The 21,524-nt window shown below is 68.0% G+C and overlaps 4 protein-coding genes across 4 annotated transcripts; 2 read left to right on the forward strand and 2 right to left on the reverse strand.

The window, feature by feature from the left end:
- Positions 1–2,404: 2,404 nt before the first annotated feature.
- On the forward strand, positions 2,405–8,528 carry DQX1 (DEAQ-box RNA dependent ATPase 1). The gene is made up of 11 exons (XM_056489280.1): positions 2,405–3,275; positions 4,222–4,415; positions 4,563–4,938; positions 5,430–5,666; positions 5,823–5,922; positions 6,029–6,184; positions 6,325–6,516; positions 6,598–6,723; positions 7,429–7,619; positions 7,702–7,892; positions 7,965–8,528. Exons 1-11 carry the CDS (start codon positions 2,994–2,996, stop codon positions 8,143–8,145), a joined length of 2,226 nt encoding a protein of 741 aa, XP_056345255.1. The 5' UTR covers positions 2,405–2,993; the 3' UTR covers positions 8,146–8,528.
- A 1,740-nt stretch (positions 8,529–10,268) lies between these two features.
- Positions 10,269–12,090, forward strand: LOC130252086 (interleukin-12 subunit beta-like). Its single transcript, XM_056489281.1, has 6 exons — positions 10,269–10,338; positions 10,690–10,911; positions 11,082–11,190; positions 11,265–11,446; positions 11,549–11,697; positions 11,909–12,090. The coding sequence occupies exons 1-6, from the start codon at positions 10,269–10,271 to the stop codon at positions 12,044–12,046; spliced, it is 870 nt and encodes a 289-aa protein (XP_056345256.1). The 3' UTR covers positions 12,047–12,090.
- Positions 12,091–12,744: 654 nt separating this feature from the next.
- Positions 12,745–15,322, reverse strand: LOC130252088 (alpha-internexin-like). Its single transcript, XM_056489283.1, has 3 exons — positions 13,903–15,322; positions 13,192–13,316; positions 12,745–13,128 (listed from the first exon to the last, which is right to left on the reverse strand). The coding sequence occupies exons 1-3, from the start codon at positions 14,347–14,349 to the stop codon at positions 13,077–13,079; spliced, it is 624 nt and encodes a 207-aa protein (XP_056345258.1). The 5' UTR covers positions 14,350–15,322; the 3' UTR covers positions 12,745–13,076.
- A 10-nt stretch (positions 15,323–15,332) lies between these two features.
- On the reverse strand, positions 15,333–18,732 carry TLX2 (T cell leukemia homeobox 2). The gene is made up of 3 exons (XM_056489282.1): positions 18,344–18,732; positions 15,912–16,149; positions 15,333–15,559 (listed from the first exon to the last, which is right to left on the reverse strand). Exons 1-3 carry the CDS (start codon positions 18,723–18,725, stop codon positions 15,343–15,345), a joined length of 837 nt encoding a protein of 278 aa, XP_056345257.1. The 5' UTR covers positions 18,726–18,732; the 3' UTR covers positions 15,333–15,342.
- Positions 18,733–21,524: the final 2,792 nt, after the last annotated feature.

Below are 21,524 nucleotides of genomic sequence, written 5' to 3' on the forward strand. Positions count from 1 at the left end.
TCTGCGGGGCCACTGGTGGTTCCTCCTGTCACACTCCCCGTGTCACGTGTACCCCCAGCTTGTGAAACCTCCGCTTCCTCAGTGCGCCCTGAGCGCGGGGGTCCCACCCCCCCATCCTGCCCCTGCCACGCCTGGGGGGGATGGAGCTCCCGGGACCCCCACACCGCCCACCCAAGGGTGGGTGTGCGAGTCTTGGTGGGGGATGGTGGTCAGGACAAACTCAGGCGCTCTCAGGTCTTGAAGTTTGCAGTTTATTGCACAGGGCGTGGGTGAAAAGGGCTCAGCTGGGAGCTGCCAGCTGCAGCTCGGAGCAGGGCAGAAAGAGAGTGGGGGTAAGGAGTTCTAAGAGATAAGAGAGGGAAGTAAGAGAACGAAGTAAGAGAGGTAAGAGAGAGATTTTCCCGTTTACAACACAATAAATCTTCTTCTACGTTGAATATTCTAATTTCCACTAACTAATCTAATACAAGATACAAATTCTCTAATATTTACATACAACCTATAGGAATTGCTACATTACCATGTTTTACTGTTTTCTTATCTCTAAACCTTATCTCAGACCTTTTCTGTCATGCCTGCAGAGGGTCTCTGCTGGCTCTTTGGTATTTGCAGCAACTGGCATTATCTTAACAAAGGGAGAAGATCTTCAAGCATCCACATTGCTATTCTCCAGCCACTCAGTCAAAAACTGCTATTATCTCAATCTCGCTTATGGTTTCCATATTCTCAAAATCTTTTGCTAGGCAATCACATTTATGAGGTTTTCCTGATTCATCCTTCCCAACAGGTGTGGGTCAGGGGTCACTGCCAAGATGGTTCTGGTCACTGGGGTGGGTCATGGGGTGGCACGGTGACCCGTGTGGGTGAGCACCCAGCCCCCAGCAGGACATGGGGCTGGAGTTGGGAGCATGGGATTCTCCAGCCACCCCATGGCACGAGGAGTCACTCGGAGCCGTGGCTAGAACCAGCACTGCTGGGACAAGGTTTCTGCCATCATGGCTGAGTCTGGCTTGCCCACATTTCCATCCCATCCCCCAGAGCACCAGGCCCAGCTGTGCCAGCTCTGGCTCTGTGCCCTGTCCGGCTCCTGCAGCACCAGGAGGGCGCGTGGAGAACGGCTCAGCACCAGCCACTTCCTTCCTCCTGCTGGCCCTGTCCAATCCTGGTGGCTCCACAGGCTCCAGACCCTCACCCCCTCATGGCCACGCTGCCCTGGGACCCTCTGAGCCCCCCAAATCCTGCTGCTGCTCCCACAGACTGACACGTCTCTCTCCAGCAGCCCCTCGGAGCCAGCACTCGCCTCCTTCCCTGCATCCTGAGCCTGCTCTGGGGTCACCCCCAGCCCCAGGACAGACCCCCTGACCAAAAACCGGCCTTGAGAAAAAGCAGAGGGCAAGGAGAGCCCCGCGGGAGAGGGAGATGGGGTGGGTGTGGGATCGGCCAAAATCGCCATAACGTGACTCCGGTGTCACCGCCCGGGCCGAGGTGCGAGGCGGGACACGCAGGACTCAGAGCAGCCGCCGGAGCCGCCCGGGATGTGCCGCCAGATCCCCGCCGGTGCACGGACCTGCCCGCTGGTCCCGGGGCTGGCAGCGCCGGGGCTGAACAGAAGGAAATGTGCCACGGACACCGGCGTGCGGGAGCTGCCGGGGCTCTCCGAGAGCACTTCCCGCAGCCTCTGAGGTTCCCGGTTCCCGATTTCCGCAGTCCCGGGGCCAGCAGGCGCCGCTCGGTGCGCGGTCCCTGCCCCGCGGCCCCGGCCGTTCGCCAGTCAGGGAGCTCCACCTGCCGGTACCGCCGGGAGCCGCCGCGGCCGAGGGAGCTGCTTCACCGGTACGGGATGTCCGGCACCGGGATACCCGGCCCCGATACACCCAGTGCTGGTACGGGATGCCCCGCTCCGGCAGCAGGATGCCCAGCACCAATGTGATCCATAACGGGATCCTCCGGTACGGAAGGACCGACACCGGTACGGGATGCCCGGCTCCGGTGCACCCGACAGCAGTACAGGATGTCCCGAATGGGGATGCCCGGCATTGCTACGGGATGCGCCGGTACAAGATGCCCGGCTCCGGTACGCCCGGTCCCACACCGGGACGCTCAGCACCAGCACCGAGATGTGCGGTACCGGGAAGCCCGATCCGAATATGGGCTGGGGCTGCAGCCGCACACCGGAGCTGGTATCGCAGGGCAGCGGGCCGGGCGGGCCGCGGCCGGAGGCGGGAGCGCTGCCGGGGTGCCGGGGGTCCCGTCCGGTCCCGTCCGCTCCGTCCGGTCCGGTCCCGCCGCCACATCCGGGCCCCGCCCGGCGCGGGCGCTGATTGGCTGCCGCTGGTGGAACACGTGACGGCGCGTGGGTCCCGTGACCGTGTCCCGAGGCAGGGCCCGCGGTGGCGCGCGCAGGTGAGCGGCGGGACCGGAACCGGAACCGGGGCCGGAACCGGGGCCGCGGCCCGGGGGGATGCGGACGACCCGCCCCTGACCCGCCCCCGCCCCGCCCCCGACCTGCCCGCCCGCTCCGCTCCGCTGAGCTCCGGCCCGGTGCCGCTGTTCAGGTGCCCGGTCCGGACCGTCCCGTACAGGTGCTCTGCCCACCCGGTCGGCCCGTGCCGTTCGGGACCGACCCTCCCAAGGTGTCCGCCGTGTCCTGCAGCCCCTGTGTCCTGCCTCGGTTCCCACGCACAGCCCTGCCCGGTCTCCGCATTCTGCTCCATCCCGCGGGGCTCTCCCGGTGCCCCATCCCCTTTTCCCGGTTCCCTGCCCGTTCTCCCGGTTCTGCTCCGGGACTCCGCGGCCGTGTCACCTCTCCGCACCTGTCCGTGCCCCTGTGCCCGCATCCCCCGCCCGTCCCCGGTACCCGCGGGTCTCCCCTCCCCGCGGGACGGGACGTGGCACTGGGCTGCACCGGGCTCCTTCCCGGTTCGTAGGCGAGGGTGGGTCAGCGCCGGTGCCGCTCCACCCCCGCCCGCCCTCGCAGCTCCGGTGTCTCCGCCATGGCCGGCTCCGGGGCCCCGGCTCCCCTGCCCGGGCCGAGCGGCCCCGGCTCCGCGCTGGACGAGGAGGAGGAGGATGAAGACGCGTCCCTGGGCTGCGACGGGGACCTGGAGGTGAACCCCTACGATGGGCTGCCCTTCTCCTCCCGTTACTACGAGCTGCTGCGGCAGCGCCGGGAGCTGCCGGTCTGGACCACCAAGTACAGCTTCATGGAACACCTGGAGGGCAACAGTGGCATCGTGCTGGTGTCCGGACCTCCCGGTACCGGCAAGAGCACACAGGTGAGGGGCAAGAGCTGCTGGGGTGCCCGGGAGCTGCGTGTGGATCCTTCCAGACCCGTGGGACACACCGAGAGGGAGCCGGGCCCCCGGGAATGCTGCACGGAGCCCCGCGGGGTGGGCACTGGGCTCCGGGCAAACCCGCAGTGACCGGCACGGGAGGTGGCAGCGGGAAGGGGGAACGGCCCCTCCCGGAGCTGGAGGCAGGGGCTGCCAAATCCCTCCCGGCTGCCCCAGGGAGCTGGTCCCAGCTGTTGGTGACACGGGGACAGCACCTGGCAGACTTTGACCGGGGGAAGGATTGCAGGGAGCGGCGTTGCAGCTGTGGCTGCTGCGGGGCCGGAATGGGCTGGGTCGCCGCAGGCTATCGGGGTGTTTGCCCTGGGCTCGAGGTGTTCAGCCAAATCACCTCCGTGGGTGTGACCTGCTGAGTTGCTGGGTTGGGCTGGCACTGCCAGGTTTGGGGAACAAAGCCCCTGTGCGGGCCCCAGGGCCGGTGTTTTTGGGTGCAGCACCCTTCCTGCAGTCCCTGGGGACACTGAGGCACAGGCATTGCTCGTGGGGGGCTCAGAGGTGACAGGAGGAAGTAGGACTCAGGTCGCTGGTGCCAAAGGGACATCCACGTGGCCTTGGCACTGTCCCACACCATCAGGCCAGGCACTTGGCCAGCAGCTGTTCCCTGATGATCCCTGCCCCTCTCTGTGGGGTTTCCCAGGCCATTGTCCCGTGTCCCTAATGTCAGAGCAGGGTCATGGTGTCCCACACTGGAGCGGGAAGCTGCAGGTGTGTGGCCATGGTGCTCCTGGTACAGACTGTGGGGAGGGAAGATCCTGCCTGAGCTATGAGTGCCCCTGGAGATCCTGCAGCCAGATCCATGGGGAGGGTCCCTGTGCCCTTTGGAGGGGCACAGCAGGGAGGGGACAGTCCTGGAGCCACGCTGTCCCCACAGATCCCTCAGTGGTGCGCCGAGTACGCCCTGTCCCTGCGCTTCGCCCACGGGCTGGTGGCCTGCACCCAGCCCCACAGCCTGGCCGCCCTCAGCCTCTCGCTGCGCGTGGCCGACGAGATGGACCTGAACCTGGGCCACGAGGTGGGCTACTGCGTGCCACACGAGGACTGCTGCACCGCCGACACCATCCTCAGGTACGGCGGGGCCCGCGCCGGGAGCGCAGAGCACTAATCCCGCTCAGCTCCCCCTAATCCCTTAATCCAGCCTGGCCTCGGCCTGGGCTGCTGCGGGGAGGGGGGAAAGGCCGGGGGGAAGGGGCTGACGGGGTGTGGCCGCCGCAGGTTCTGCTCGGACGAGATGCTGCTGCGGGAGATGACGTCGGAGCCGCTGCTGCGGCAGTACGGGGTGGTGGTGCTGGACGAGGCGCAGGAGCGCACGGTGCCCACGGACGCGCTGCTGGGGCTGCTCAAGGACATGCTGCAGCAGCGCCCGGCCCTGCGCCTCGTGGTGATCACCTCGCCCGCCCTGGAGCCGCGGCTGCGCGCTTTCTGCGGGGATCCCCCCGTGGTGCGGGTGCCGGGGCACAGCTCCCTGCCACAGCTGCTCTACCGGGAGCCACCGGCCCACGGGAGCGTGGCTGCTGCCTGCCAGGCCGTGCTGGACATCCACCGGCGCCAGGAGCCCGGCCACGTGCTCGTCTTCCTGGCCAGCGAGCAGGTGGGCTGGTGGGGGAACACAAAAGGTGCTGGGGTCAAACTGGGGGAGCTTTGCAGCGGGAGGTGGGCGCAGGGCATGTGTGGCCATTACAGGCCCAGGGATAATCTTAAAGGATTTTTCCAGTTTGGCTTTCTCAGGCTCAGCTAGGGTTTTTCTCAAGCTAGAGCCTCTTTCTCTACTTCAAACACAAGAGAAAGAATTATAACAAGGATAAACACCTGCTGGATCTGTAAGAAAGCCTGGGACAAGAGGTGTCTCCTTCTCTGACCAATGAACTGTCTATATTTTGTTATGCATGAAGTGTCTTATTTAAGGCAATGGCTTCCTTCAGTGAACTGCTCTTGTTCTTTCTTACACAATGCAAGAGAGGGCCACGTTACTGTGTCCTTTCACCCCATATACAGAAACAGGCACGGTGCAGCACCCTGACCTGCGGATGGGGACGCTGCAGGTGTCGGCAGGTGTCACCTGTGCCCCTTGTCCTTGCCCAGGAGATCTCTGAGTGCTGCGCTGCCATCCAGACGGAGGCCGTGGCGCTGAGCCCGGCGCTGGGCCCGCTGCTGGTGCTGCCGCTGCACCCGGGCGTGGGCCGGGCCGCGCAGAGACTCTACGAGACGCCCGAGGAGAGCCGCGAGCGGCGCGTCATCGTCACCCACTGGCTCGGGGACTCGTCCTTCTCGCTGGGCGCCGTGCGCTTCGTCATCGACTCGGGGCTGGAGCTGCGCAGCGTGAGTGGGGCAGGGATGGTGGTGGTCTGGGGCGCAGTGGGCTGTGGGATCCTCCCTGATGTGATCTCCCCGGGGGAGGAGGTGGCAGTGGTGGCCCTGCACTGGCAGGTGAGGGGCCCTGGGGGATGGCAGGGGTGCCACTCTCACTTCCTGCAGGTGTACAACCCCCGCATCCGCGCCGAGTCGCAGGTGCTGCGGCCCATCAGCCGGAGCCAGGCTGAGTCACGCATGCAGCGAGCAGCTGGCAGCCCCCCAGGTGAGACCCCTGCTCCAGTGCCCTGCCAGGACTGCCAGCAGCCCCTGCCCCAGCACCTGTCCCCACTGCCCTGTCCCTGTCCTCCCTCATGGCCTCTGTCCTGCAGGCACCTGCCTGCGCCTGTACTCGGAGGCCTTTGAGCAGCGCCTGCCCCCCAGCCCTGCGCCCCACGTCAGCGAGACCAGCCTGAGCCGCCTCGTGCTGCTGCTGAAGCGCCTGGACATCGCTGACATGGGCCAGTGTGACTTCCTTGACCGCCCAGGTAGAGCCCATAGAGGGCTGGAGCAGATGGGGCACCCATGGCTGTGGCCATCACTGTGGCTTGGCTTGTCTCTGGAGAGGGACTGGGAGCCTGGCAGGTGAAGGACAGAGTGAGCAATGCTGCCTGATGTCCCACCCCAGCCCCTGAGTCGCTGATGCAAGCACTGGAGGACCTGGACTACCTGGCAGCCCTGGATGACGATGGGAATCTGTCAGAGGTGGGGATCATCATGTCAGAGTTCCCACTGGACCCGCAGCTGGCCAAGGCCCTCATCGCCTCCTGCGAGTTCGACTGCGTGGAGGAGATGGTCAGCCTGGCTGCCATGCTCACAGGTACTGGGTGGGGGGCCCTCAGGAGCCAGCAGTGCTGGGGAGGTGCTGGGCACACACAGTGACCCCCCTGCCCACCCCCAGCATCCCCCTGCTTCGTGCCCCTGTCCACGCACCTGGAGGAGGCCGTGGCCCTGCGCCGGCGGGCGCTGCTGCACCCCAACGGGGACCACTTCACCCTCATCAACATCTTCAATGCCTTCCAGCAGCGTGAGTGTGGGCAGGGGCTGGGGGGCTTGCACCCCTGTGGGCATCCCACAGACCCCTTTGTGACCCCTGTATCCCCTGCTCCTCCTGGTGTTCCTGGAGCTGCATTGCTGACCCCTTCCAAGTGCCCAGCCTGCCTGGGGGAGGATCTGGGGGGTTCCAGCTCTAGACTGGGGGCTGTGCCCTGTGCTCAATCCCTGTCACCACTGTGTGAAGGGGTCACAGACAGGGGGAGCAGCAGTGCTTCTGTGGTCTCCAAGCCCCCAGCCCAGCAGGCTCTCTGCTCATCTGTCCCCATCCCCATGGCACCACTGTCCTGTCCCCACATCACTGACCCTACTGTGCCATCCCTGTCCTGTTGCTGACCCCACTATCCCATTTCTGTCCCCACATCACTGGCCCCCCTATGCCATCCCTGTCCCCATATCACGGTCCCCACTATCCCACCCCTGTCCCCACATCACTGACCCTGCTGTGCCATCCCTGTCCCCAGATCACTGACCCCACTATCCCACCCCTGTCCCCACATCACTGACCCTGCTGTGCCATCCCTGTCCCCACATCACTGACCCCACTATCCCACCCCTGTCCCCACATCATTGACCCCACTATCCCATCCCTGTGCCCACACCACTGACCCTACTATCCCGTCCCTGTCCCCACTAACCCATCGCTGTGCCCACACCACTGCCCCTGTCCCTCCTGCAGACGCAGGGGACGAGGGCTGGTGCCGGAAGCAGGGGCTGTGTGCCGAGGCGCTGCGCCTGGCGGGCACCGTGCGCGCCGAGCTGCTCGAGGTCATGCGCCGCATCGAGCTCCCGGTCTCGCCGCCCGCCTTCGGCTCCGACGCCAACGCCCTCAACATCCAGCGGGCCCTCATCTCCGGGTACTTCCTCAAGGTGGGCCCAGGGGGCTGTGGGGAGTTAGGGGGGCAGTTGTGGAGTGGTGCCAGCCACCCCACTCTCTCCTGGTCCCTCCCAGGTCGCCCGAGACATCGACGGCTCCGGCAATTACGTGATGCTGACGCACAAGCACGTGGCCCACCTGGCCCCCGCCTGTGCCTACCTGCTGCGGCCACCCCCGCGCCGCCTGCCCCCCTGGGTGCTCTACCACGAGTTCACCATCTCTCAGGACAACTGCCTGCGCGTGGTCTCGGAGATCCAGCCCCAAATGTGAGGGGACGGGGAGGGACAGGTCCTTACAGGGGACCCCTGGAGCTGGCTGACCCCGCTCTGTCCTCGCAGGCTGGTGGAGTTGGCCCCGCAGTACTACCTGAGCAACCTGCCCCCCAGCGAGGGCCGGGACCTGCTGATGGAGCTGCGGGAGAAGGTGGTGGCAGCGGAGGAGGCGCCGGCAGAGCCGGCAGAGCTGGCAGAGGAGGCCGGACACCAGCACGGGCAGGGGGACGTCTGCGTCCTGCAGTGAGCCAGAGCAGCGGAGCCCCGCGGTGGGGCTGCCTGGGCTTGGCCATGACCCTGGGGACAGGGGAGCCCCGGGGAGGCCCCAGGGGGGCTGTGTGGCTGCAGGGGCTGTCCCAGGTCCCAGGGAGGCGTGGGCACTGCCTCAGCGCTGCGCCGCGGTCGGTCGAGGGCCAGCGGCCGTGGGACAACCCCGGCACCTCAGAGCGTGACTGGGGAGTGCTGGCCCCGGCCAGGGGAGTCGTGTGGGCCCTCCCCACTGGGCTCCTTCCTTCACCCCGTCTTTCCCGGGGGTCTGCGGGGCTGGAGGCATCGCCTGTCCCGCTCCCCCCACACCCGGCGCCGAGGGGCCACACACGGGTCCCTCCTGTATAAAGTTTTGTGACCTTTGCTCCTGGCTTCGTGTCCATGACTTCAGCGAGGGGTCCAGCCAGGGTGGGTCCATCCTGCCGAGGGACATCACAACAGAGGGGTCTGGCTGGGATGGGCTCTGTCCCTGCTCCTCCCATCTGCGGGGGATGGTTTCTGTCTGGGAGGCTTCTCTCCCCTTCCCGGGGATGGTTTCTGTCTGGGAGCCCTCACTCCCCTTCCCGAGGATGGTTTCTGTCTGGGAGCCCTCACTCCCCTTCCCGAGGATGGTTTCTGTCTGGGAGCCCTCACTCCCCTTCCCGAGGATGGTTTCTGTCTGGAAGGCTTCACTCCCCTTCCCGGGGATGGTTTCTGTCTGGAAGGCTTCACTCCCCTTCCCGGGATGGTTTCTATCTGGGAGCCCTCGCTCCCCTCCCACCCTTGTTTCGGGTGCCAGGCTGGGGTTCCGACTGTGCTGAGGCACTGAGGGCATCCCTGGCCTTTGCATGAGGACTTCCCCTCCGTGGTTGTGGTTCTTCTGCAGAAGCCAAGGGGAAGCTGCGGTTGGCGAGGTGGGGGCGAACCTGCCGCCAGCGCCTGCTTCCCGCAGACAGGGCAGGGCGTGGTGCACCCCGGGCAAAGCAGCCCGTCCCTCCCTCGCCTGTCGGGGTCCGCTGCAGTTCTACAGCCAAGGGCTGAGCTGCTGCATGGGCGCCTGGGGGCCCCAGCTTCCCCTCCCTGCCCTGCCACCCACACACAGGGGCTTGGCTCTGCTCAGGGAGGGGCCGGATGTCCCATTGCCCTGTCCTGGCCACAGTGCCTCAAAAGGTGAGAGCTGGGCTCCCCCAGCCTCCCACAGCCCCCACTTCCCCTTTACTTTCTAGGAACTCCAGAAAGTACGTGAAAGGGTACAGTGCTCCCCTCCCCAGGGTGGGGTCTGCTACAAGCCCTCATCGGGGGCTGGCATCAGTGGGGTGGCAAAGGGGCACCTGGTGACAATGATGATCTCTGTCCCTACGTCCTCATCTCTGCACAGCATCCCATGGGAGACGCAGTGGCCCGAGGAGGGGAGGGAAGGGGTGAGACAATCTGTGCCAGGCTGTGGGCATCACCCTGAGCCCCTGTGGAAACCCTTCCCTCTCCTCGAGGACCCGGAGGGGCCCAGCCCTGAGCTGCCCCTCTCCAGACCCCCAGCACAGGTGCTGATAGACCTCACTGGTCCCCCTGACCCCCGAGTTCTGCTCAGTACCCGGTGATGTGCAGACCCTCAGGTGGTGCAGGGGCTCAGGACCTCTCTGGGAGAGCTGGGAGCACCCAGAACCCCACCCCAGAATTCCGGGTGCCCAGCGCTGCCCCTTGCCCAGCTGTTCCCAGGGGGACCCGTCCTCTGGCACTCAGGGCAGGGCAGGGGGTGTGCAGTGCCCCCCTGCCCTGGGAAGTACCAGCGGTGAGTCCCGAGGCTGGGTGGGTGGGAGGCAGGGGGCTGAGCGTGGGTCCCACTCTCCAATTCTGAGAACTGTGATGCTGCTGTGACTGCACCTTGGGGCAGCCCCATGGAGTCCAGCCCACTATAAGACTGCAGCCCCCAGCCCTGCCGAGCCCACCAGAGAGACACACAGAGGTAAGCACAGACAGGGAGGGTTGGGGGGTCTAGGGGGGATCCTGCTTTGGGGATGCTGCTCCCAGGGCTGGGGGCTCTGCCCTGGCTGGCCCCACTGGGTGTGTCCCTCTCCTGGGTTATGTCCAGCTGGGGCTGCCCTTCCCCTCCCTTTCCCTTCCCAGATGCTGGTGCTGGTGGGACTGGTGCTGTTCCTTGTGCCTGCAGAACCCCTGACTGCCTTCCCCCCAAAGTGTGAGTGCTGCTCCCAGGACACAGGGGAGGCCTTGGAGGGGGAACCTTCTGGTTGGGGCAGCTGCAGGGACTGCAGAGGAAGCAGAAGGAGTGGGGGGCATCCCGAACCCATATCCCTCTGATAGGAGTTGGGACAGCTCTGCTGGGACATTAGAGATGAGCATGAGGGTGATGTGGGGTGGGTATGGGGTGAGGGAGTGGGGGGACAGATGTGGAGTGCAGGAGCAGGGTGAGGACTGTGGGACAGGGCACTTTTGAGGCCAAGGGGCACCCAGCCCCTTGGATTGTCCCTTTGGGGAACAATCTGCCCCCACCATAGCCCATCTCTGACCACAGGCTCTGCCTCTCCAGTCCAGGTGGGGAAGCTCAACCAGGACGTGGTGGTGCAATGTGACACTTCAGAGCAGCACATCTACTGGACACTGGACGGGGAGGAGGAGCCCATGGCCGAGCTGCTGCCTGAGGGCCACAACCTCACCATCCTCGGCTTGGACCTGCCAGCCACTGGCAACTACAGCTGCTGGGCTGGCCCCGTCCTGCTGGACAGCACCTACGTGGTGCTCAGCAGCACCCGTACGGAGGGGCAGGGCTGGGGCAGCTGCGGGTGGGGTGCAGGGCTGAGGACCAGGAGATTCTGGGCATGGATGTGGGGTGGGGGGGAGCCCCACAAGTGCCATGCAGGGAGGGGGGCACCTCTCCTGGCCTCATGCAGCCCCTGACCAGTCACCCCTCGGCCCCCTCAGGTGAGGAGGAGATCAACGTGTCCTGCCAGGCTGAGTCCTACAACGGCTCCTTCCACTGCTCCTGGCCTGGCCCCTCCTCTGCCGTCTTCCGTGCCCGCCTCACACGCAGGTGGGTGCCCTGAGACCCCCCCCAGCACCGTGGCCACCTAGCCCTAAGACCTTCTGACACCTCCCTCCCCACAGCGATGGCTCCGTGGGGCCGTGGGTGCCGGTGGCCAGTGACCATGGCTGGTTCAACACCAGTCTGGCAGATCCCTCGTTCTGCCCCTTTGGAGAGGAGCTGCACCCGCTCCAGCTGCACCTGGAAGGGCTCTCGGACACCTCCTACCTCAATCTTTCCAGGCTCTTCTTCGTCCGTGACATTGGTGAGCTCAGGGCAGGAGCAGCAGGGTGGGGTTGGGTGTCCAAGAGATACTGGAGGCTCCAGGGGGGTCTCAGCCCCTGTTCTGAGCCCCCTCTGTCCACAGTGCGTCCTGATCCGCCCCAGGAGCTGATCCTGCAGCAGCGGGGGGAGCAGCTCCACCTGGCCTGGGCCCCCCCAGCCTCCTGGCCGCTCCCCAAGTCCTACTTTGCATTGCTCTACCATCTACAGTATGAGCTCCACAACGGCACCCAGGTAACAGGGGGTGCCCACCCTGCCCCACCCCTGACTCTTCTCTGTGCCTTGCTCAGCCACGGCCACTCCTCACCCTGCTGCTTCCCTTCTTGGGGTGATGAATTGCCACCCTTGGCCGTCACCCCTGCTCCCCCCAGCGCTGCTGGAGTCAGGAGGTGCTGGTGCCCCCTCCCCGAGGGTCTCCCTAGACCGTGCCCTGCCCCCTTTGCAGGTTGAGCAGTTCGTGGAGGGTGTGGAGGAGACGCCGGTGCAGGCGGGGGCGCGGCGGGTGCGCATCAGCTGCCGGGACCCCTACAACCCCCCGGCCTGGAGCCCCTGGAGCGCCTGGATGGGCCTCGATGCACCCTGATAACCGTGGCTTTGAGGGTGCTGACCCCACAAACGGGCACCTCCTTTCCCTCCTCACCCCTTTACAGCTCGGAAAAGGATTTTTTCCCCCTATTAAAACTCTAAGATTGGCTTTGCCACCACAAACTCTAGTTGGTGTCTGTGTGGGAAGGGAGGTGCTGAGCCCCCACAGCTCCCCGAGGGGCTCCCGGCTGGCACAAGACTCAGCTCTGGGGTCCATCTGCATGGCTGGAACAGGCTCCACCCGTGCTCCAGCCCAGCTCGGGGACAGGCGGGATAGAGAGTCCCTACAGCCCTGCCCAGCTGCACACGGGTTGCCCGAACTCCTCCACTCTCCAAAAACCCCTTCCAGCTCTTCCTCCTTTGTGGGGACTGCGGTGGGACAATGACCCCAGACATAGGGGCAACACCCCGTCCCCACATCCCGGGCAGCAGGATCCCATCCTGACCCAAAGTGCAGGACACGGTGGCGGGGGGGAATCAGGAACCACCCATCACCACTGGGGGAGCGCAGTTTCTACCGAAGCTGGGGCCCCACAATGAGCTGTAGCCCCCTCAGTGCCCCTGTGCACTGCCCAGCTCGGGTGTGAGGGGAACCCACACCCCTCCATGAGCCCACTTCCCACGGAGCCCCTGCCCCACCACACACCCCTGGAGCACAGCCGGGGGTGCTGCCCACCTCCTCCAGACGGGCCGGCTCCGGGTGATGCCACGGGGCTTTATTGAGGTGCTTCCACACGGGTCTGGGCCGGGACCCCCACCCCGGAGAGGCTGGTGACTGTGTGTCCCCACGGGCGATGCCCTCCCGGGGGTCCCGGGGCAGGCGGGGGGCACGCAGAAGTCCGGGGGACCCGTGGAACGGGGTGGGGGCAGAAGGACCGGGGCTCCGTGGGTCCAGAGAGGTCCAGAGGGTCCCAAGGAACCGTGGGGGGTTTGGGGTCCGGCAGAGGAACCGGGGTCCGGTAGTGGGGCTGAGGATCCGGTCCCGGGGGTCCAGTGGTAACGGCAGGACCGGGGCTCCGGGGGTCCGGTCACGGCGGGGCCAGGCCGCCCAGGCGCAGCTCCTCGCTCTCCAGCATCTCCCTGGAAAAGAAGGGCCGGGCTAAGCCCCTCACCCCCCGTGCCCCCCGCGCCCCCCTCGCGTACCGGTACGCGGCGATCTCCGCCTCCAGCGCCATCCGCAGCCGCAGCAGCGCCGGGTACTCCCGCAGGCACCGGGCCATCTCCGCCTCCGCCGCCCCGATCTCCCGCTCCAGCTCCGCCACCCGCTCCTGAGCCGGGCCGTCAGCAGCGCCGGGGCGGCCCCCGGGACCCCCGCACACAGTGACCCCTGCCCCGACATCCTCCCCACAGGGAGCCCCGCCCGGACACCTCCCCATGCCCCCGGACCCCCGACCCGACCCCGATCCGCACGATCCCCCGCCCGAACCCCACCTACACGGACTCCCGGCACCCCTGGCCCGACCCCCGCCCGCACAGAGCCCTGGAGCTCCGCACCGCCCCCCACCCCGCAGAGATCCCGGGTACAGCCCCTCCCTACACCCCACGTGGACCCAAAGGATCCCCAACACCCACCCACAGGGACAGCCCGACCCACACAAACCCCACTTCCCAGTCCCACCTGAACTCCCTCATCCCATCTCACCGCCTCTCCCGCTGCCTCCTGGGGCTCCCCAACCCCATCCGGACCCCTGACCCCCGCCCCACCCCATCCCCCTCCCCTCCTCCCCATCCCTCCGGGCATCCAGCTCCAGCACCGCCCCCCCAAAAAAACATCCACCCCCCTCTCACATCCCAGCCCCCACCCCCGCTCCCTCCCCACCCCCCAGGCGCCCCCCGGCCCCCCCCATCCCGCACCTGGTACTTGGCCAGCTCCCCGCTCCGCCGGTCCCGCAGCCCCTCCAGCTGCCGGTGTAACGCGCCCACCGCCCCCCGCAACGCCTCCACCTCGGCGGCTCGGGCTCGCAGCAGCCTCCGGTAACCGGCGGCCTCGGCACGGGCACGGAGCACCGCCTCGCCGCCGCCCCACCGGCACCGGGGCCGGCCCTCGGCCGCGCTCATCCCGGTGGTAATGCGGTTCCACCCCTCCGCGTCACGGAACCGCAGCCAATCCCGCCGGTACCGGGTGCCCGGCTCCTCCCGGTAGCAACGGAGAGGGGGAGCCGGCAGAAGCCTGTCCCCCAAAAGTGGGGTGAGGGGCTGCAGCATCGTGGAGAGCGGTGGGGTGGGGGACAAGGTCGAGTTCAGGGTCAAGGTCACCGCTGTCATCCCCTCCACCCCCTTCATTGCCTCCATCATCATCATCAGAGGCTGGAGTTGAGCCGGATGGTCCTGGCGGGGGGAGCCCCCACTGAGGGGGTCACCGGGGAGGGGGTGCAGAGATTTGCCAGAAGAAGGGGGATTCAGCCCCTCTGCGCCCCACGAGTGTCCTGTGGGTCACACCAAGGCTCAGTCTGGGGGAGGTGACGGCAGTCCCGGGGGGACTCAGGGACTGGTGCAATCCATCAGCATGGGGGGCACCCGAGTCCATGGCGGGGGCTGCAAGGGCGTGTCCAGGCACAGGGAGCTGACAGACCACTGCGTGGGGGGGCAGGGGCCCAGACCATCAGTCTGTCCCACCACGGGGTGGGGCCGGGGTGGCCACGTCCTTCGTCCAGCCCGGAAAGCACAGAGAGAAGCCGGAGGTGGCAAACTCCGACCGGGATAAGGCAAGTGGTGCAGGTGGTGCAGACCCTGCTGTCAGGGTGGGGGGCTTCCAGCACCAGGAATGGGAGGTCCACGCCCTGCCCTGCTCCAGGTGGGCTGGAGGCTGTGGGGCCCAAAGGGAGCCAGCATGACCCACGGAGCTGCTGGTGGGGGAGCTGAAGAACCCTGCCAGGTGTGGGGCCGGGCAGGGAGCTGCAGGTGTCCATGGGGTGCAGTGGCCCAGTCCTTGACTCCCACAGGTCTGAGCAGGAGGCTACAGACATCCGTGGGGTGCAGGGGCCAGTCCTGGGCTCCTGGGGGTCAGGCAGGGGGCTGCAGAGGTCCACAGGGTGTGGAGGCCCATCCCTGGGCTCCTGGGGGTCCAGGCAGGGGGCTGCCCACAGCACTGCTCCAGGTGGGGTTTGGTGAAGCTTTGAGTCCAACCACAGGGGCACGGCCTCCCTTCCTGGGTGGTCCTGGGGGGCTCTCCATGGCAGGGAGGGGGCTGCCAGTGGGTCAGCTCTCAGGAAGCTGCAGCCCCTTCCCTGCCACGGCCCAGGCTCAGAGCCCACCGGGCTCCCACTGCCTCCTCCTGGCACATCAGCAGCACCCTCACACCACAGAGGCCACCCCCGAGACCGACGTCACCTTGTTGTCCTCGGCCCAGGGCTGGAGGTTCTGCAGGGCGTAGAGCGAGGAGTTGTGCATGCAGAGCGGGTCCTGCGGCAGCGGCTGCGCCAGGCTCTTCTGGAAAGCCTCCTGCTGCAGGTGCAGCATCAGCCGGTTGGCCTGCTGCCGCTCCGCCTCGCGCTCCTCTGCCGTCTGACGCCTGCAGACACCCGCCGTTGGCACGGAGTGCAGCTGGCGCTGCCACGTGCCACTGCCCCACACGCCCCACAGCACGCCCAGACCTCAGCCAGCAGCGCATCACCCACGGTGACGGGCAGCCCAGCCCATCCATCCCCGGCCCCATCCTCTCCCAGAACACGGGGCTCGCTGTTAGAGGGATGTGGGGTTTGCGGATGCCAGAGGGATGTGTTGGGGTGCCTGCCAGAGGAATGTATTGGGGTGCCTGCCAGAGGGATGTGTTGGGGTGTCTACCAGAGGGATGTGTTGGGGTGCCTGCCAGAGGGATGTGGCCATCACAGTTGTGGCGGCCACCCCAAAGCCGTCCCTGTTACCTCCACTTGGTGCGGCGGTTCTGGAACCAGGTCTTGACCTGGGCGTCCGTCATCTTGAGGGCCTTGGCCAGGGTGGCCCGCTCGGCCGAGGCCAGGTACTTCTGGCGGTGGAAGCGCTTCTCCAGCTCGCAGATCTGCACCCGCGAGAAGGACGTCCGCGGCTTCTTGCGCTTGGGCGGCGTCCGGTTCTGGTACGGGTGCCCGATGCGCCGCGTGGCCACGAAGGGCGACAGCGCGGCTGTGGGGACAGCAGGGTGAGGGGGGACTCGGGGTGACCCCGGCAAAGCACAGCAGAGCAGGACCCTGGGGGAGGTCAGGGGGCTTGGGGCCATGGGAGTGGGACACCCAGAATCGTCCCCTCCTGCTGCTCCATCTTGAGGACGTGGGGGCAGCTCAAGACATGGCATGAGGGAGGACCCATCCCCTTTCCTACCCCACGGCACAATCGCTCCCCCAGCCCAGCGGTTGGCACTGGAATGTCGGGGTGGATGGGCTGGCCTGGTCACAGGACTGACGCAGGACCACCCTCCCCCCACATCGAGCAGCACTGCAGGGGCTGCCCAGCCCCACCAGTGAGGGGATGGGAGCACAGAGGCTGTTGGGAGGCAAACAGTGTCTCTTCCCATGGGCCAGCAGTAGTTGGCCACTGCCAGGGGCCAGGGAAGGGGATGTCCTTGCCCAGCTGAGGTGTGAGCCAGCCCCGATGAGGCCGACATGCCACATCCCAGCCCCAGAAGCTGCCGGAGCTGCAGGGAGCATCAGAGCAGCTAAGCAGCATGGAGGAAAATGAAAGCTTGGCAGGGTCAGCCCTCAACACCTGCACCCCTGCTGTCTGGCAGTGGCCTCGGCCAAGCCATGACTCCATGGCACCACATCCCCGTGGCGCCGTGGCCACCAGGGCCAGCACCATGTGGTGGGACCACGAATGGCCACGGGACCACAGGCCTCCATGGCACAGGGACGTGGGGCACAGCCCACAGCACCCCAGGGACCCCTGGGCGCCCACAGACCCTCCCTCCCACCCACGCCCAGGAGGCCGCCTGGCCGCCGGCGGGGGCGGACACGGTTGCACGGTGGAGGCAGGTGGAGCTGTGCAGACAGGGGGATCGAGGCCCCCGCGCCCCCTCCCCGCACGGGGCGGCCCCTCGCTGGGACCAGATGCCTCCTGCCCGCAGCCCACCCCAAGGCCAGCGGTGCTGAGTGATGGCTGCGGCTGGGAGACCCCGTGCCGGGGAGGGGCTGCCCCATCCACCCAAGGCTGGCGCCAGGCAGGAGACGAGGACGTCACCCGCCACCCCTGCGCGGGGACGGTGCTTCGTCACCGCTGCGATGGCGGCCTGGGCCGGGAGGCGAACACGGCTCGGCTGGCGCCCGGGTGGGACCCCCAGAGTCCCCAGGCTCCCACCTCACACCACCCCATCGCCCACATGGCCGGGACTCGGCCCCCAGCCCTGCATGGCCTCCAGCCTTGTCCCCGCACGCGGCCACACACTGGGGACGTGGCAGTGCCGCCATCTTGGGCGGGAGCAGAGCTCAGCCAGGCCGGGGGTCTCCAGCACCCACACACGGTCCCAGCACCCACGACCCCAACCTCAGCACCCCTCCTGCTTCTCGGGAGCAGCAAGCAGCACCCCCAACCCAGCACTCCTGCTCAGCCCCCACCACGGCGCTCAGCCCCAGCCCCAGCAGCAGCACCTCAACCCCTTGCTGCCTCCCCAACACCAGCATCGCCACAGGCCCACCCTGGGCTCTCACACAGCACTGGCACTCTGTTCCACACCAATCTCTGCACGTTCAGATCTGGGATCCCATCCCCAGACACCCCACAGTTAGCCCCCCACCACCGCCCCCATCCTCTGGGGTTCACAAGGCCCACAGTGGGTCCCCCACCCCGCATCGTGTCCCCACAGAGCCCCCCCCCATCACATCTCACACTCTGCAGAGCCCCCACCCCACTCTCCGAGCCAAGGGAGCCCTCACTCCGCACCCCTCAGAGGACCCACCCCACACCCCGGCTCCCCACAGCCTCCCGCAGCTCCCGGTTACGGTGGGACAGGGTCGGCACCCGGCACCTCTAAACCGGGAAGGGACCAGTCACTCAGTGGAGCTCGAGACCGCAGCCCGCCGGGGCCCCCCGAGCTCCACCCGGAGCCGCCGGACCCTGCCCGGTGCCGCGGTGGAGCCGCCGGTACCGCGTCTACCCCGCGCCGCTTCCGCGGGCCCCGACGGCGGCGGGCGAGGACGGGGCGCTGTGGGAACCTGTGGAGCGCACGGTCCCCGCCATCCCCGTCCGATCCCCGTGCCCGCTCCGACCCGCGCCGCGCCCGCCGCACCGCGCTGCCCCGACGGAACCCCGGGAGCGGCCGGTGCCGCGCGAGTCCCGGAGCCGTCAGTAGCCGCCGGTAGCCCCCAGCAGCCGTCCCGGCGCTCACCTGAGAGCCGGTCCTTGGCGATGCGGCGCGTTGTCTCCATCCAGGGGAAGGTGAGCCCCGGCAGCGCGGGCCCCGGCGGCGGCGCGGCGGGCGCGGCGGGCGGCGGGGCGGGCGCGGGCCGGTGCGCCGGGACGCGGATGACTCCGGCGGGCGGCGCGGCGGGCGCGGGGGTCACGTTCACGCTCACGTTCATGCTCATGTTGAGGTTGTAGGAGCCGAGCGGACCCGCGGGGCCGTAGCCGCTGCCGTAGAGTCCGTAGTCGGGTTCTGCCGCCGCTCGGTGCGGCCCCGTGGGCTCGGGGCCGCCCAGGATTTGGTCGATGCCGAAGCTGATGGGCTCGTGGGGCGCGGGGGGCCCCGGGCCGCCGCCCTCCCGCTCCATCCCGGCCGCGCTCAGAGCCGGCGGGGCGCGGGCATGGCCGGGGGGCGGCGGGGGGCGGCGGCGGCGACGGGCGCGGAGCGCCCGGTGCAGGGAAGGACGCGGCGCAAGGTGCGGGTGCGGGTCCGGAGCAAGGTGCGGGGCAGGTGCCGGGTGCGGGTGCGGGCCCAGGGCAGGGTGCGGGGCATGGCTCGCAGCCGCTGGCGGCCCCGGGGCGGGAGCGCGGGTGGGCTGCGGGCCCTGGCGGGACGCGCTTTTCTGCCCCGCTCCATCCGGACCGGCCGAACTCCCACCGCCTGCGCCCTGATTGGCGGCCGCGCCCCGTGATTGACAGCCCGGGGCCCCGCCCCACCCCGGGACCCCCCCCGCCCCCGCCGTTCCGGGCCCCCGCCCCGGCTCCGGGACGAGCGGACGGGCCCGTCGGGTCCCGAGCGCCCGCGCCCCGATCGACCCCCGTGCAGCGACGTGTTCCGTACCCGTTCGCCCCGCCGGGGCGTCCGCCGGACTCCACACCCGGTCCACCGGAGCGGCAGCGCGGCGCCTTTTCGCGTCCGCGCTCCGTCCGCCGCGCCGTCGGCGCTTCCAGCCGCCTCTCCCGGGGCGCACGGAGCGGGTCCTGCCCCAGCGCCGTTATCGCGGGGCGCACGGACCAGTTCTTGGGGTGCGCAGGCTTCGCACCGAGCCCGGCTCTCGCCAAGCCCGTCCATACAGGAGCGAACGGATCTGGCGGCCCCGGACGCGCCAGGTGCGGGGACCCAGGGGTTGTTCCCGCCGTTCCCAGAACAGGGACACATCCCGGGACATAAATCCCAATCTCCTACCCCATGGATCCCAAACCCCTACCGCCGTTGCCGGTAGCTGGCATCTCATTTCCCAGGAAACCGCCTTTCCCGGGGCACCGACTCGGGAAACCTTCAATTCCGGGGCCACGAACCCCTTTCCCCGGGACCTGTCGTTCCCGGTATCACGGACCCCACTTTGCACGGACCAGACTGTTCAGGGGGATGGAGTCTGACACCCCTGGCCCCGCCGTTCCCGGAGATAGCCCCCGCTTCCTGACCCGCCGTTCCCTGGGATGGACCCCTATTCCCCGCCCCCCCTTCCCCGGTCGCAGAGCCCAGCCCGGCCCTGTCGGCAACGGCAGCGGAGAGCGGCACGGGCTGGACCAGCTCCTCCGACGACTATCGCGACGAGGCGGCCCCGCGGGTGGGTTCCCGGCGGCTCCCGGGCGGGTCACGGCCCTGGGACAGGGGCTGGCAGGGCGGAGGCGGCCTCCCGGGCACCCTGGCGCCACCGGTCTGGGGCAAATGACATTACCGGGGCCTGCGCCTGTAAATCACGGCGGCACCGGGGGCTGCAGCTGCCGCACCGGGAGCGCGGCACGCCCCGAGGCACCGGGGGCACTGCACAGCCCGGGGCACCGCTCATCCCAGGGGCACCGCAGCCACCGGGGGACACCGGGTGGTCCCAGGCTCGCCGCAGTGTGGGGTGCCCGTCCCTGCAGCTGCAGCTCTGCCGGGAATCGGGGCTGCACGGGCACACGCCCGTGCCACCCTCGGCCGTGCCCACGTCCCACCACGGCACCGGGAACTGCCGAGCTGCCCCTCTCCACACCAGGGGCACCGACGGAACCTCGTGTGCCCAGAAGGAGAGCGGGACACAACACCGGGACCCTGCCCTGCGGGCGCCATGGGTTTCTTGGCGTTCCGTGCTCGCAGCCCGGCAGGTGCCGGGACAAATCCCAATGTTCCTACTGTGGCTTTTCCACCTGGAAAGAGTCCCTGGCTCCGGCTCTGCTGCGGCAAAGGGACCCGCTGTGACCCCGTGGGGTGCAGCCGTGGCGGCGGCAGTGGCAGTGACAGCGGTGACAGTGGCAGTGGGAGGAAATGGCCGGTGCCGGAGGAGGAGGCGGCAGCAGGTTAATTGAACCCGGAGCAGGAGGCAGATGTTGCCGTGCCCAGGGGCTGGAATCTGCCGGGCTGGGAGATGGATTGGGGGGCTGTGACGGGGCCGGGGGCAATGTGGGCTCACCCGGCGCCTGTTTGCGCCGGGGCCCGCCCCATGCCCACGGGGGTCTGAGGCCGGAGCAGCCCCTCTGCCCGGCACCCGCACGCTCCACGACCGGGGCTGCCCTGGGAGGACGCAGGGAAGAACTGAGGGTGCTCAAGGAGTCCTGAGTTCCTTCCCACCCTGGCTGTGGGTGCAGGGTGTCTCCCTCCCAGTGACCACGTCTCCTCCTTGTGCCGCTGGATCTGTCTCCCCAGTGACCCTTGGGCCACCTGGAAGGAAGCCGCGTCCCTGTGCCTGCCCCAGGGTCCCCCGAGCCACCGTGGGGACCAGGCAGGGTCCCACCACCCGGGACCCCCAGTGTGCCAGTACAGACCCTTCCTCGTTTCTCGGTCACAGCAGGGATCTCGGTGTCCTCGCTGTGTGCCCCCTCCCACCCCAAGGGGCAGAGCCTGGCGGTTCTCGTGGGTGGCAGTGACAGCTGGAGGGGATGCGGCAGAAAAAAGGGCATTTGCCCAGTTCCAGGAGGGAATCAGCCTTGAGCCAGTGCAGCACCAGGCCCTGCCACCGCCAGAACTGCACCAGCATCTCCCAGCCCCGCGCCCTTCACGTCCCTCTGCCCCTGGGAGCAGGGGGTGACCCATGGGGTCTGTGGTGTCTGACACCTGCCTGCCCCACCACGGGGGTGCTGCCCGAAGCTGCCGGGGCTCCTTTCCCCGTCCCCCACCGTGGCCCTGGGCTGCCGGTGCAGCTGCGCGGGCTTCGTGGTGCCACATCCCCGGTGCCGGTGTCCCC

The sequence above is a fragment of the Oenanthe melanoleuca genome, chromosome 4 (genome assembly GCF_029582105.1).
Source record: "Oenanthe melanoleuca isolate GR-GAL-2019-014 chromosome 4, OMel1.0, whole genome shotgun sequence".
NCBI lineage: Eukaryota > Metazoa > Chordata > Aves > Passeriformes > Muscicapidae > Oenanthe > Oenanthe melanoleuca.

Coding starts and splice junctions, on each gene's coding strand:
- DQX1 (XM_056489280.1), top strand. CDS start 2,994: ATGGCCGGCTCCGGGGCCCCGGCTCCCCTGCCCGGGCCGAGCGGCCCC. Junction 4,939..5,429: donor TCTTCCTGGCCAGCGAGCAG/GTGGGCTGGTGG, acceptor GTCCTTGCCCAG/GAGATCTCTGAGTGCTGCGC. Junction 6,724..7,428: donor CTTCAATGCCTTCCAGCAGC/GTGAGTGTGGGC, acceptor TCCCTCCTGCAG/ACGCAGGGGACGAGGGCTGG.
- LOC130252086 (XM_056489281.1), top strand. CDS start 10,269: ATGCTGGTGCTGGTGGGACTGGTGCTGTTCCTTGTGCCTGCAGAACCC. Junction 11,191..11,264: donor CGTGCCCGCCTCACACGCAG/GTGGGTGCCCTG, acceptor CCCTCCCCACAG/CGATGGCTCCGTGGGGCCGT. Junction 11,447..11,548: donor CTTCTTCGTCCGTGACATTG/GTGAGCTCAGGG, acceptor CTCTGTCCACAG/TGCGTCCTGATCCGCCCCAG.
- LOC130252088 (XM_056489283.1), bottom strand. CDS start 14,349: ATGATGATGATGGAGGCAATGAAGGGGGTGGAGGGGATGACAGCGGTG. Junction 13,317..13,902: donor GGGAGCTGGCCAAGTACCAG/GTGCGGGATGGG, acceptor GGCCCGGCTCAG/GAGCGGGTGGCGGAGCTGGA. Junction 13,129..13,191: donor GCGGAGATCGCCGCGTACCG/GTACGCGAGGGG, acceptor CTTCTTTTCCAG/GGAGATGCTGGAGAGCGAGG.
- TLX2 (XM_056489282.1), bottom strand. CDS start 18,725: ATGGAGCGGGAGGGCGGCGGCCCGGGGCCCCCCGCGCCCCACGAGCCC. Junction 16,150..18,343: donor CGCCAAGGACCGGCTCTCAG/GTGAGCGCCGGG, acceptor CTGTCCCCACAG/CCGCGCTGTCGCCCTTCGTG. Junction 15,560..15,911: donor AACCGCCGCACCAAGTGGAG/GTAACAGGGACG, acceptor GGGTGTCTGCAG/GCGTCAGACGGCAGAGGAGC.